Source organism: Neophocaena asiaeorientalis, unplaced genomic scaffold (genome assembly GCF_003031525.2).
Source record: "Neophocaena asiaeorientalis asiaeorientalis breed wild unplaced genomic scaffold, Neophocaena_asiaeorientalis_V1.1 scaffold147, whole genome shotgun sequence".
Classification (NCBI taxonomy): domain Eukaryota; kingdom Metazoa; phylum Chordata; class Mammalia; order Artiodactyla; family Phocoenidae; genus Neophocaena; species Neophocaena asiaeorientalis.
The window spans coordinates 5,852,588-5,867,387 of NW_020173758.1; the positions used below are offsets into that span (position 1 = coordinate 5,852,588).

General features: G+C 35.0%; 1 protein-coding gene and 1 long non-coding RNA gene across 2 annotated transcripts in view; one reads left to right on the forward strand and one right to left on the reverse strand.

Moving 5' to 3' along the window:
- The window catches only part of SLC35A3 (solute carrier family 35 member A3), a 40,441-nt gene extending 34,075 nt beyond the window's left edge, over nt 1-6,366 (forward strand). The window contains 1 exon segment of the mRNA XM_024751294.1: nt 1,814-6,366. Coding sequence (XP_024607062.1) covers nt 1,814-1,904 — 91 coding nt within the window. The 3' untranslated portion in view covers nt 1,905-6,366.
- LOC112403693 (uncharacterized) overlaps nt 1-14,800 on the reverse strand; it is a 30,439-nt gene that overhangs the window by 14,502 nt on the left and 1,137 nt on the right. The window contains exon 2 of the long non-coding RNA XR_003003957.1: nt 13,410-13,641. This is a non-coding gene — a long non-coding RNA (uncharacterized LOC112403693). The remainder of the gene's footprint in view (nt 1-13,409; nt 13,642-14,800) is intronic.

Below are 14,800 nucleotides of genomic sequence, written 5' to 3' on the forward strand. Positions count from 1 at the left end.
AGGAGGCAGAGCTCAGGCAGTAATGCAGGTGATGGGAAGCGGCTGTAAATACAGATGAAGCTTCGCTCACTTGCCTGCCGCTCACCTCCTGCTGTGTGGCCCGGTTCCTAACAGGCCAGGATTGGGGACCCCTGGTCTAGTAGATCCTGTTAGAAATATCATACAGTGGGTTCCTACGGTGGGTAGAAAGTTGGATCAGACAACTTTCCAACTGAGCATGTGATTCTATGCAATTCCAGATTTCTGGAAAGTTAAGAGAAACTCATAATGATTGACAAAGAAAGTGCTCAGTCAGAAGCTTATGCAGCCTAAATTGTTACCAAATATTCCTGTGGTAGTAATTTTCTTCAAGCTATTTACATTATAGGAAGTTTTATGTTCTCTTAATCTTATATGTATATATGTATTCAAGGCGTTTGAAAAGTTACACATCTGCATCAAGTCAACACTAGATTTATCATAACAGATAATGATTAAGCTCCCTATATATGCTAGGTACTAGGAATATAATGATGAATGAGGAACACATGGTTGAGCAGGGGAGCAGAATGTAAATAAGACATTATTTACTACAGTGTGATAAAGTGTTACCATAGAGTAACTCTGCTTAAGGGAGTTAGTCTTGGAGACTTAAGACCTGAGTTGTTATGAATAAGCAGTTTTCTTGGGAGGGACACTGCAGGCAGAGGAATAGCATCTACAAGGATACTGCCCTGAAAGGCATGTTGTGTTCACTAAATGGAGTGGCTGAATTATAGATGGGGTGGGGTGGAGTGTGGGAGATAAGGTTGGAAGGACCATATTATGAAGGGCCCTTTAACTCATAATAAGGATTAGTGATCTTTTCCCCTTATAGAACATTTTTTTTTTTTTTTGAGGCAGGGGAGTGATTTCAAACTGTTAATAAAAACTTTAAAAGCACGACTAATTCATGTCCCTGTAACAGCACTTTGAATAATATACATGTTAAAAGTTAAGACTGATATTCCAGTTTACATTCAGTTTGAGTTCCAGTACCAGTTTAAATTCATTTCCTGTTTATAGTAAGGTATATTATATATATGGATAGATAAACTAAAGAAGAAACCAAGTCTTCCTGCATTCAGTCTTATTTCCTTTTGTAAAGCATCCTATAAAAATCCTGAGTTTTGCTTATTACTACCTTGTATTTTAAACTGAACTTTACTGTGGTTTGAAAAGAATGCAGTTTTCCCTTTATATATTCAAATTTTTAAAAAATCGAGATCTCTTATTATTCAATGTATTATAGGCAAAAGGCACATTACAATGAAATACTATATGTACATATATGTATAACTGAATAACTTTGTTGTATACCTGAAACTAACACAATATTGCAAATTAACTATACTTCGATTTTAAAAAATGGTTTTGAAAAAAGATGAAATACAACCTTTTATACATCTTTGCTTTGGGAGACTACAGTATAGCACAGTGGATGAAAGTGCAGGCTTGGCTCTAGAGTTAAACATACCTGAGTTTGAATTCTATCTCCCACTTCAAGCTGTGGGACTTTAAGCAAATTATTTAAATTCTCTAAACCTGTTTCCTCATATATAAACAAATGAGGACAGTGCTAGTCCTTCCTTATAAGGTTGTTGTGAGAACTAAATGAGATAATGCATGTAAAACACTTAGCTAAATATCTGGAATGTAGTAAGTACTCAGTATTTGTTAGCCATGTTACTGGAACATTTTGTCCCAAATTATATTTGTTTTTATAGTAAAGAAATATAACTTGTTTTGTTTTTAATCTGATTTTCTCTTTTTCATTTCTTCTTCATCTATTTAGTGTCTTTTTCCTTGGAGCCATCCTTGTAATAACAGCTACTTTCCTATATGGTTATGATCCTAAACCTGCAGGAAATCCCACTAAAGCATAGTGGTAATACTGTCTTTATCTGGTTTTTCACAATGGTGCACTAGGAATCTCAACATTAATCCTGCACAGAGGACTTCTACAGATTCTAAGAAAAAAATCATCATGCTGAATCTGATCATAATGTTCAAATGGTTTGAAAATATGAACGTTTAAGGATAAAATATATGTATATGTAACAAAATGCCTATTGCATCAAGAAATCAAAACTTGAAAGTATTTCCAGGGATTAGAATAATTATTGGAGGAAACTTGAAATCTGAGTTTAAAAAGATTTTATGTTTTTGATTGCTGCAGAAATATCCTATGCATTCTTTGCAAGAGCACACAACAAATGTCAAACATCAATTTTGCAAATTAGATATATTTAATCTTATTAAATGTTTTTTATCTTACTCTTTCTGTACAGATATATCAAATAACATGGATATTCAAAGTTTGAAAATTATAATTACCTATAAAGCTGTGAAGAAATAGGATGATTTGAAAAACATTTTCATGTATCTCAGATTTTTATATTTATACAGAATATTACTAAACAAAAGATTGCTATATGTTGCAAATGTTCAACTGCATAAAAATTGATAAAGTAACATTCTGGGTCTGATTTGTCAGACAGTAAATTCATATTTAAATTTAATGTAAAGAAATATACACATCTGTTTCTCCATCTACATTTTAAGATCTTTTAGTGCTTCAGAACTGCTGGAAGCAAGCAATCCAGTTGTTCCTATGCTAGATAGTAGCCAGTTACTTTTACACTAATGGAGTTTTGTCCTTAATCTCTTAATTGTATTTCTTTTCTGTAAATCAGATAAATCCTTAATATTACTTTAAAATAAATTTCTGTGTGTGTTAATTTCCATTAAAGTTTTAAAATGTAATTTAAATACTCATAATAATTTAAAATAATAATTATTGTCTAATGTCTCCATTTGGAGAATTTTGAACTATCAAAGCATATACTGTATAATAACTAGAGCATTTTTAGATGAATATTTTACTCATTGATCTGTAAAAACTTCTTTTAATCTACAACTGTTGACAAAACCAAAAAAATAGTAGTACAGATGTCAATAAATTGAGACCAAAATGACTTTTCTTGGAGACATTCCAGATTGCCATATTACATTATTTTAAATGGCACTGTAAGTATAAATTCAAGGCTGCTCATAAGAACTTTCTAGGCCTCTCATAAACCCACCATTCCCAGGAATTCTCTGATGCATGTCTGGGAGAGGCAGCTGAATTCTGAATTCCCTTTCTGTGACCCTACAAAAGCTGCCAGGAAGGAGCCACAGCTTTGCTTTACAATAGTGGTTTCCTTTCCATTTGATTAGCACTGGAGTTGAGATTGCAAATTACATGAGTTATTTAATAAATTGGTTCAGGGAGAGAAAATATAGCAGAAATGATCAAATGAACAGGTGGGCACAAATACTTTCTAAAATTGGAATATGGGTTTAATTTAATTATTGACTAGAGACAGAATTACCTATTATGTATAGGAATTTATTTTTTTCTTTCATACATTATATATTTTTAAAAGTCTCCTGTTCTAATAGTATAAATCTGTAAAAAATAAATATTTTTATATAATTCTAATGGATTTTGTTAAACAAAATTTGGCTGAAAAATACTGTGTTACAAACTGTTGGCTATTCTTGGCTAATTAGGACTGGCTGTGTTACTTTGCTGAGGCAAACCTAGCCTCTACAGGACAAAAGCCTAATATATTCCATACAGAGTTTTAAAAAATGCTTAAAATTACAAAGTATTTTAAATTAATCTGCTGGTGATTCCAAGTTGGCACCAAGCAAACTTTCTGGAACTCTGACTTACGACTTTCAGTGACCACCTTTTAGAGTATTTATTTAATAACTTTACCACAATTTGAGAATGGTGTTTTTAGACTGTAACAACATTCAGGCTTACATCTTATTACTTACTGCTAAGGGAAATCTAAATCCTATAATGCACAGAATTCAAGACTAAATATAAAGATTTATGTTCAGCTCACACTGAAGTACTGGTTGGGTACTTATGTGTTAATTCAGTGTGCATTCATAATTAATTGTTAATTCAGGTTTAGTCTCAATTTTAACACTTCAAAAAATGATACAGCAAATTATTGGACATCAGACATGTTAGTTACAATAGTAATATATTTTCAGGTGTCCAAAATAACACAATTTTCAAGATTCCCACCAAAGTTTATAAAATGTAATCAAGAGTTCTGAGAAAGGGCAAAATAGTCTATTTGCAAAGCAAACTTTTATTAGACAGGCATAATTTATATTTTGCTTTTCTAGTTGGTTTGAAAACGTTATTAGAGATTTGGTTGTGTAGTTTGTGATTCATAAAGAAATAATCATATTTGAGAAGGGGGACCTGTATCCTAGATCATGTCATATATACAGATAATGCTGTTTTCTTCTGTGTGTGCTGTATATTTTGATGACCTCCAGAAGCCTTATTGTATCAATCTTTTATAATGATGACTCCTTGATTATTTAAATTCTTATACTTTTTAGAGTTTACATTTACTACTTTGTTCATTATAAAAATGTGCTAACTCATGGGAGAAGAGTGCCAACTGATAGTTCTATAAAACTTAAGAATATGGTATTTTGGAAGAAAATTTTGAAATGCAACATGTAGATGTATCAACACAGTAATATTATCAATTCTATAATAAGTGATTTTTAGAGACATTGTAGACTACTTTTATGGTGGAAAATGTAGTGTAGAGATGCAAAACTTAAATGTTTACATCAATTTATATTGAATGTCACAATTTCATAGAAGGAAAGGTGGTTTGATATTTAAACTAGAATCTAAAGAGACAGAATCTGAGTGGAAATTAATTGACTTTGTGCTCAGTAGACTTAGTGTAATACAAACTATTCTTAAGAATTGATACACTTTTCCTACATATCAAATTATTAGACTTTTAAAATGTCATTGTATAGTCACCTGAGTTGTTTTGTTTTTAAAAACAGGGTTTAGCATCACTCATTTTATTTACACTTTCGTTTTTATAATATTTAATTACATATGAATGTATGCTCTACATAAGAAAAAGTTTATGAAAGTTATTTATGCTATATCGAAAGTCATCTTAAGGATCTCCCAGATATGTAGCATATTTAAAGTAATTATAGGACCAAAGAAAAAGCACCTTTATCAAAACCCGGTCCTATGTGCCTTGCTTTACCAAATACCTGACTTTTCCGGAGGACATTACTGTAATTCACAATTTTGGACACATAGGCAAAATTAGGATGTTTTAAGAATATAATTCAATTTTTTCATTGTTTCAACATTTGCTATTTAAATCCATTATCTAACAGAATATTAAAATAGGTATATTATACAAGTATTAGTGAACAGAACTTATTTAAATAAATTATGGTACTATTGCTCCATCATTGAAATTTTGAAACTTTAACAATTGTATATAACTGTCATTTTGGTTTTTTATTTCTTATTATAAGATATAATTTACTGTGATTTTTAAACTATTTTTTTAATGATTTGGATTCTGAATTTGTCTATATGTGTATTTCCTTTGTTTAGGAAGATTCTTTTGGGTTTGGGGCTGTGATTTGTATATTTAAATTTTTTATGGACATAATTCAAAGGAATCTGTAAATTGGTCTTTTGTTAAATGGCTTTTTAATTGATAAATTTCTCTTTGTCATTTTTTGGTATCCAGTTATATCTATTCAGTAGATTTATGGAAATAGATTATTTTCATAACTATGTAAATTTTTTCCTATATTTCCTTGTTTCCCTGTTCACCTGTGCTTGACTTAACCATGAATTAGTCTCCTCTCTATATATCAAAAATGACTCACTGAGCCTTTCCCTACCTCTCTAGTTACCTTTATCATGTGTGTGATCTTCCTTTTTACTAGCCTATGCCTTAGCATGAAAGACTGGATTTTATTTAAACTCGTTAGAATTTCTCTACCTGTATGATGATAACAGTCTAAAATTTTTTTGCTTTAAATAAATTATCTCTTTGCTAGCCTCAAAGTTAAGAAATTACAGTAATCGGTATATATTTTTTTCATATTTGTTTTTTGGCTGCACCACATGGCTTGGAGGATTTTAGTTTCCCGACCAGGGATCAAGCCCGTGCCCCCTGCAGTGGAAGCACGGAGTCCTAACCACTGGACCACCAGGAAATTCCCAGTTTTCTTCATAATTTGAATATAATTGTTTCTATTGTGACTATCAATTCAATGCATAGAGATCAAATGATAAGCAATATAAAGGATTTTATTTCCACCTTTATTACTGAAGTAACCTTGTACAAAATGCTGTTTTAAAATGTTACTAAAATAATATCAGCATTAAAATGTATACCCTTCTTTGGTATCTTCTCAGAAGCACTAACTGAAAATCTTTAAGTATTTTTTTTATTGTAATACTTTCATTGAAAGTATATCAAAATCCTTGAATCCTGTGCTATGCAAATACGCCTCATAATCTAAATCTTATAGATACCACTGCCATTCAACACAGTCAGATAGTGACCAGTGTTAGTAATCATAATTGTCTTTCTTACTGTTCTTAAAAAGAGAATTTTTTCAAAGCAGGATTGATTACATACACATTCCAGAGGAGAAAATATCAGAGGAAATAAATTGCCGAACTTCAAATCCCAAAGATTTGAAATTGTACTATAGTAGAGTGTCTTGGTGACTATAAATTCAGAGGTTTCCCAAATTCACCTTCAGGTTCAATAATTCACTAGAAAGAACTCACTGAAAGCTATTATAATCACATTTATTACAGAGAAAGAATACAAGTTAGAACCAGCCAAAGGAAGAGACACATAGGGCAGAGTCTAGGAGGGGTCCAAACTCCAGTCGTCCTTTCCAATTGTCCACTCCCTGTGGAGTCTTAGACAATGTCATATACTCTGGCCACAATTTATGATACTACACGCAAGTACTGCCAATCGGGAAAGTTCACCCACGCTTTGATGTTCAGATTTTTACTGAAGTTTTATTACTTGGCATGATTGATAGATTCTTTGCACACATGGTTGAACTCACTCTCCAGCCCTGACCCTCCCTGGAGAACTAGCTGACATCAGGCTCTAGGGGCTCATGTTAGCATAAATTATAAGATGTGATTTGAGGAGCCCAATATGAATAACAAAGACACTCCTCTCACTGGGACCTCCTGACGATAAAGGCCAGAACTCTTTGGGTAAGGCCAAATTCCTTACACAGTGGCCATTCGTCTCTCATACACATTCTTCTGAACTGATGAGGATGACACAAGCAATGACAATTGTTTATGGAGACATTTATACATTGTCATTTTTAATTTCAGAAATTTTGTGAAATGATTCTGAACATGACTCAAGGGCAGAAAAACAATCAGATACAGTGCTAAGTAGCATATGTAGTATTTAGTTTTCAGTTCTGATATTTAATTATAATTTTATTAAATGTTGGAATACTTAAAAGACATTTAAAAATTAATTTATAAACTTTTAATCTATGCTGTATATTAACATACAATTTTGAGCTAATTTTATTTATTTAGAAGATCTAATTGGCTTTTTTGACGATTCATGAATTGGGCAGCATCTCATCTAGTAACTAGAAGAGTGCTCCCTGAGCTAACTGTAAATTACCAGTAGCCATCACTTTAGTTTGGCTCATAATAGGCCTTCACTGTTAACTGACAGCTCCACATTTCCAGTCATCCTTTATTGGGGTTAAGTATCCGCCCTCCATTGGATCTAATCAGGTTTTTTCATTTATGCATTTATTTACATTTATTTATTTAGGGTTTCTAATATGTTAAAAGTAACTTCTTTAAACAGTAATGATACTCCTTTGGGAATAGTTTACCTGAGATACACACTTTCTTCCTTTTTTAACTTGAACTTACTGAGGATTTAAAAGAATAATGAATGCTGTTACAGTGTTTTGGGGTAATCATCTGAAAATTCACTCTAAAAAAATGTACTTTAAATGTAAAGTATTTAAAAGGTTTAGTTAAATGTGTTAAATCAGACTTCACTTGTATATTTTAAACAAAATCTGTGGATGTGAGTTTATGTGTTTATTCTTTTAAAAAACATTGTATATACAAAAACACAATTTCTAATAATTGAGGGTTTAAGTTTTCTCCTTTAGGCTGAAGTTTTATTATGTTCCATTTTATTTTATTTTGCTTGGATAGTAAATACAGCAATTAAAAATTATGATGCTAAGTGCTTTTTCTAATATATGCAAGCTGCTTCAACAGGTTTTTAAAGATAGCAACAGTAATATTTCTTGGATGCTAATAGGATTACAGAAAATGACAGAGGTGAGTTTATGTTTCATTTTACAGCTGTTTCAAAATACTGCTATGAATTCTAAACTTTTAAAATCTGAAGCTTACTTTGGATGTTATATATATATAATGCCCCAAATTTTCATTACTTTATATTTGTCTCCATTCACCTTAAAGGCCTTTTCGCCGCGCCGCACAGTTTGCGGAATGTTAGTTTCCTGACCAGGGATTGAACCTGGGTCTCGGCACTGAAAGCACGGGGTCCTAAGCATTGGACCACCAGGGAATTCCCCTGTTTTTGCTTTTAATATTTCATTTTTATATTGTTATTGCCGTTTTAATGACTTCAATCATGCTATGATTGTCAGCTTAGTTTTGAAAAATTCATGGGTCATCTCCATGTACTCACAAAGTAAGCATTGTTAAAAGACCTTTTTTTTTAAATTTAAATTTCCCCTAGCTTCTCATTTTGAAAAAATTTTAAAGTATATAAAAGTTGGGCTTCCCTGGTGGCGCAGTGGTTGGGAGTCCGCCTGCCGATGCTGGGGACGCGGGTTCGTGCCCCGGTCCGGGAGGATCCCACATGCCGCGGAGTGGCTGGGCCCGTGAGCCATGGCCGCTGGGCCTGCGCGTCCGGAGCCTGTGCTCCGCCGCGGGAGAGGCTGCAGCAGTGAGAGCCCCGCGTACCAGTATATAAAAGTTGAAATAATAGTATACCCATTTGCCCTCCACCTGAATTCAACAATTAACATTTTGCCATACTAGCTTTATCAGGACACTTCTAAAAATATGGACATTTTTCTAATTAAATTCAATCCCATTATCACACTTAAGAAAATTTAATTTTATTGTATCACCTACATTCATATTCAGATATTTCCAGTTGTCTCAAAAAATGACTTTTTACAGGTTTTTTTGGCTTTGATCCAGGATTCAGATGAGGATCATACTTTCTATTTGATTGTCTCTTTTAGTCTAGAAGATCCTTCCCTGTACCCCAATGGCTTTTTTTCCCCATGATGTGACTTTTTGAAGAGTGTAAGTCACTTGGCATCCATCCATGATCTGTCAATATCCTTGATTTGTTCCCTTTATTCTTTGCATTTCCTTCAAACTGGAAGTCTGTAGGTTTGATTAACTTCAGGTTAAATGTTTTGGGAAAGAATATTTCAGATTATCTTTTAGGTTTTATATTGTATCACATTAGAAGACACATAATTCTAGATTGTCTCATTACTGATGATAATCATTCAGTCAAGGTGGTGACTAACAGATCTTTCCATTGTAAAGGTCATTTTCTCCCCTTAGTAATTAGTATTCTTTAGGGTAGTATTTTGGCACCATGGGAATGTTCTTTTTCCTATCAGCCTTTCATTCAATGGTTTTAGCATCAACTGATGATTCTTAACTGAATCATTTATCACACTGAGGTGCAAAATAGTGATTTAAAATTTTTTAATTCTCTAATTTTCTTCTACATTTATTATATAGTTTCTATTCCTCTATTTTAAAAAGACTATTTTCCCTCCTTTCTTGTTCCCAAAGCCCTTTTTTTTCCCCCCAGATCACTGTCCTTAATCTTCAATGTAAACATTATAGCTAATTACAGTCACAGTTTTGTTGTTTTGTTTTGTTTTGTTTTTCTGTTTGTTTTTTTAGCTGCGCCTCAGGGCTTATGAGATCTTAGTTCCCTGACCAGGGATCGAACCCAGGCCCTCAGCAGTGAGAGTGTGGAGTCCTAAACACTGCATCTCCAGGGAATTCCCCAGTCACATTTCCTTTTGATGTTCATATTGTAAGCCAGTAGCCAGTGGAGGTCACTAGAAGCTAGCTTCTGTTCTGTTAGACAAGACCACATTAGTCTCTGAGGTCCTCCTTGCTTCAGGTACAACAGTATGTTCCAGACTTGCCTCGTACTTGTCCTGTTCCAAAGCTGGGGAATATCAGCTATTTCTCCAAGGAGCCCTATCTATTCCTTTTAGGGGGAATGGAATTTGAACTCCATTTACTTATGGGCCATATATCAGTGGGCAGAGCTAGGAAATAACATTTTTCAGAGTTCATGAATTTAAATCAATGTTTACAATTAAAAATTAGTATTACAAGCTTTTTTCTTATTTTATATTTGCCTCTCTTTTCTCTTACAGTGAAAATATTGGTTCTGAGTAACATTAGCATATTTGCTTATATGTTTTATTATATAGCTTATGTTTCAGCACTACAATACCAGTATTACTAATGGAAAACATATTGAATAAAATTTGCAGTTCTCTTTGTCCTTAGAATAGCCCACTGAGAGTACATGTTCAAAAGTTAACGTAAATTACTATTTTCTCTACATGGTTATTGCTATCACTGTGATATAACTAGTTTAGTTTGTTTTTGTTTGTATTCAATTTCATATTTAATTTAAAAATTTTATTGCTTTTGAATACGTGAAGCATTTACATGGTTCAAAGTTAAAACTATATAAAAAGTATACTCAGATTAGCCAAGCTGCCATGCCTATGCCTCCAGCCCATTCCTAATCACCTCCTATAGATAATTATTTTCATTAGTTGCTAGTTTATCTTTCCTGTGTTTCTTTTAAAAAAATAAAGTGTGTACATTGCTATATTTATTGCGTTTCACCATGTGGAGTGTGTTCCTTGCTTTTAAAATTTCTTTTTATGTTTAGAAAGGGTTTTCTGTTCTAGTGGTTACCTTTTTACTGATAACATTTTATGTAATGCCATAAAAGACCTCTTTTTGCTTGTTTAAGCTTCTACTATTTGCCGTTTTAAATGTTCTTTGACTCCCATCTAATTGCCTTTGTGACAACCAATGAACTTATTCTACTCCTTCCATCTTCTCATATTTTTTAGTTGCCTTATTTCTATTCGAAATGTTTTAGAACATATAACATTTACACACTATTTTTTCAACCTAGTCCCTGCATTTGTTATAAAATTAAATATATTTTAAGTATATTTAATACTCTTCACCAGTACTTTAGCTGAAGGCTCCCCAATCAACTCTTGGCTGTATGAAGCTCTTATAGTAGAGTACTCAAGGAGGGCTTGTAAGTACAATATTCCTCAAGTTCTAGCATGTTTAAAATTTGTTCTAGAGCCTAGATACTTTAAGTACAGCTTGATGAACTATAAAATCTTTGGCTCACACTTTGAGTTTTTTTGAAAATGTTGCTCCATTGTTGTGTTGCTTGGTGTTATTGTCAAGAAATCTGGCACCATTTGATTTTTTTTCCCCCTTTGGAAAAAATATTAACTTTGTTTGTTGTTTTTTTTTTTCCTGGAGGCCCAGATAATTTTTTCCATGTCATTTTCTCTTTTTTTCCTTATAGCTGATTTATTCCTCTCCTCCATGTTCCTTATTTTCATGTGTATCTGTTCTCTCTTAGGAACCCTGTACTTTAGTTTTCATTTTTTAGATGATTTTACTATTTCAGTAAATTGCCTGAGTTTGATCAACTCTCATCTTCCTATTGAGTTTTTAACAGTTTGTTACATTCTTTCACATCTGCAGTTGCTCATTTAATGATATTTAATTCATATTGGAGTGATGTATATAGTTTTCCTCTGCTTCATATTTTCTAGAGGGTAGTATTTTCTATTAATTTAAAAGTTTTCACTTTCTGTTTTCCTTTTATAGTAGCCTTTTATGGGGTTTTGGTGGCTTTTTCTGTCCCTCGTAAAACAATGTAGGATTTTCTTGGATCAGCAAGAACAGATTGTTCTACAGAAGGAAGGGGTGAAAGAATGTAGGTGACCGTTTCATAGTTAAGGAGGCCCTCTTCTGTTTGTATGGTAAAGTGCAGTTTCTTTAATAAACGGCACATTTGGGGGGATTGGATTCTGCCATACAATCTTGTTTCTTTTGGAATATTTACTTCAGCCACTTGCCCTTCTCTCCAAGGGATTTCTCTCCCTTCCAAAGTGCCTCATGAAGTGTTCTCATGAACTTTCCAAATACTGGTTCTTGCCTGTTTTCAAGCCTGATTATTCACCTTCTCATTAATTTTGGGAACTTTCAGGATCCTTCCAAATCATTCCATTTTGCTTATGTTAGCTAATGCTAGTTTCTGTTGACTATAACCAAAGAACCCTAACTGACACATCAACCTCGTAACGTAAAGTTTGTGAATCTTCACAACCCCAAATCACACAGAAAGCCACAAGTATATGCACAGTAAGTCTGTTACAAGAGTCATCTCTTGTTTACTATTGCAGCTCTTCTAGCACAATGCCTGGGACACTCTGGACATTCAGTATATGCTAAATTTCTCTTATTACCTTTTTTACAACAGCACTTACCACAATTTGTAATTATCTTCATTTTGTGTTTGTTTTATAACTCTGTCCCCCAGTATAATTAAGCTCTACGTACATAAATATCATGTCATCTATTGATGTATCTCCAGTGTCTAGTAAAACTGTGGCAGACACTTACAGGTACTCAAATTTTTTTTTTTTTTTTTTTTTGCAGTACACAGGCCTCTCACTGTTGTGGCCTCTCCCGTTGCGGAGCACAGGCTCCAGATGCGCAGGCTCAGCGGCCATGGCTCACGGGCCTAGCCACTCCGCGGCATGTGGGATCTCCCCGGACCGGGGCACGAACCCATGACCCCTGCATCGGCAGGCGGACTCTCAACCACTGCACCACCAGGGAAGCCCTCAAATATTTTTTTGAATGACTAAACAATAATCAGTTGTTAAGGATGATAAAGCTGGTGCAGCTAGATGAAGTATGATTTTGAAAAAGGTCAGCGTAACCACACAATAAATGATCTTACCAGCCCTCTCTATCCATCCAAAACAAACTCCTGGGGATTTAACTATGAAATCTATCTCATCTTACTTTCTCTAAAGAACTTCAAGTCAGTTTCAGTAAGAGAATATTTTTAAACAAATGTTGAGTTTACTTACTGAGGAAACATGTAACTTGAATTATCAGGCTAAAATGCCTTTCTTCTCCCTTCCATGGAAATTGATTTGTTTTCTATGTCTAGTCAGTTATCGAAATAGAAAATTCAATCAAATTTATTTTTTAACATTTTAAAATAATTTCAAGCTTACAGAAAAGTTGCAGTAATAGTACCAAGAACATACACTCCCTTTACCCTGTGTTTTAGTTATCTATATAGCTGTGTGCCAAATTACCCCAAGGCTTAGTGGCTTAAAACGAGTACTTTTTATCTTACAGTTTCTGAGAGTCAGGAAACCAGGAGTGGCTTAGCTGGGCAGGCATTGCTCAGGGTTTCCTGAAGTTGCAGTCAGGATGTTGGCATGGGTTGCTGTCAGCCAAAGCCTTGAGCAGGACTGGAAGACTGGCTTCCCAGATGACTCACTCACATATCTGTTGGTGGAAGGCCTCAGTACAGGCTGCCTAAGTGTCCTCATGACATGGCGGCTAGTTTCCACTAGACTTGGGTCCTGAGTGAATGAAAAAGAGAAAGCTAGCGGGAAGATGCAGAGCCTTTTATGACCTAGCCTAGGAAGTCAGATACGTCACTTCTACAATATCCTATTAGATAACAGAGCCACTAAGCCCAGCCCACACTCCTGAGAAGGGGAATTAGACTCCTCCTCTTCCAGAAGAGAATATCACTGAATTTGTGAAGATATCTTAAAACCACCACACAGAAATTCACTATTTTTTTTATCACCTTGCCATTTTGCTTTATCACTCTCAACCCCCTCCTCTCAAATACATACATGCTATTTCCTAACCATTTTAGAGTAGGTAGCATGCATCATATTCCTTCACTCCTTAAGACTCCGGTGTATATTTCTTAAGGAAAAGGATATTCTCTTACATAACACAGTAATCGCACATTTAACATCGTGATACTTTGATTTGAAGTCCATACTCCACTTGTGACAACTGTTATTAACAGCGTTAATTAACAACGTTAATTTTTAAACAACACGGTAAAACAGGTAGTGGCCTAGACTATGTACATTTTTATTGGCAGGGATTAGAGAAAAGATCCTGCCTGGGGCCAGGGAGCTCCTGGAAACAGGCGGGCTTCAGCTGAGCTCCAGGCTTTCTCTACCCCCGCCCCCGGCACCAGAATGACAAAAGACTAGGAAAACTCAGTTTATCTTTACTCCCTCAGTCACCCACTATTTCTGTAAAACTATTTCAACCGTTTCCTTCGGTTCCGGTGTTGGTTAGAACACAGTTGGAGACAGCCCTCATAGTTGAGGACCCCTGGTTAAAATTCCAGTGCAACCGTTTATCAGCTGTACTTCCACTAGTAGGTAACTTTTAGAAACTTAAATTCTTCCTCTGTTTAGGGGCTCTAACACCGTCCCCAGCGCCCAGGGCTGTGGTGAGGGCTGAGCGAGCTGGTGAACGGAAAGCACACGGATCTCTCCACGCGCCGCTCCCTCCACCGGCTGCCTCGGCCGCGCGCCGCCCTCTTCCCTCGGGGCTTCCCTCCGCGGGCGCAGACTGCCCAACGGCTGAGCGGGCGGGGCGCGTCACGTGGGCGGGGCGGGCTGGTCGACCGATCGCACGATGTGACGCGCCGCCGGAGGCAGGCCGGGCCTTCAAGATGGCGGCGGGCGCCCCGAGCGGCCTGGCCCG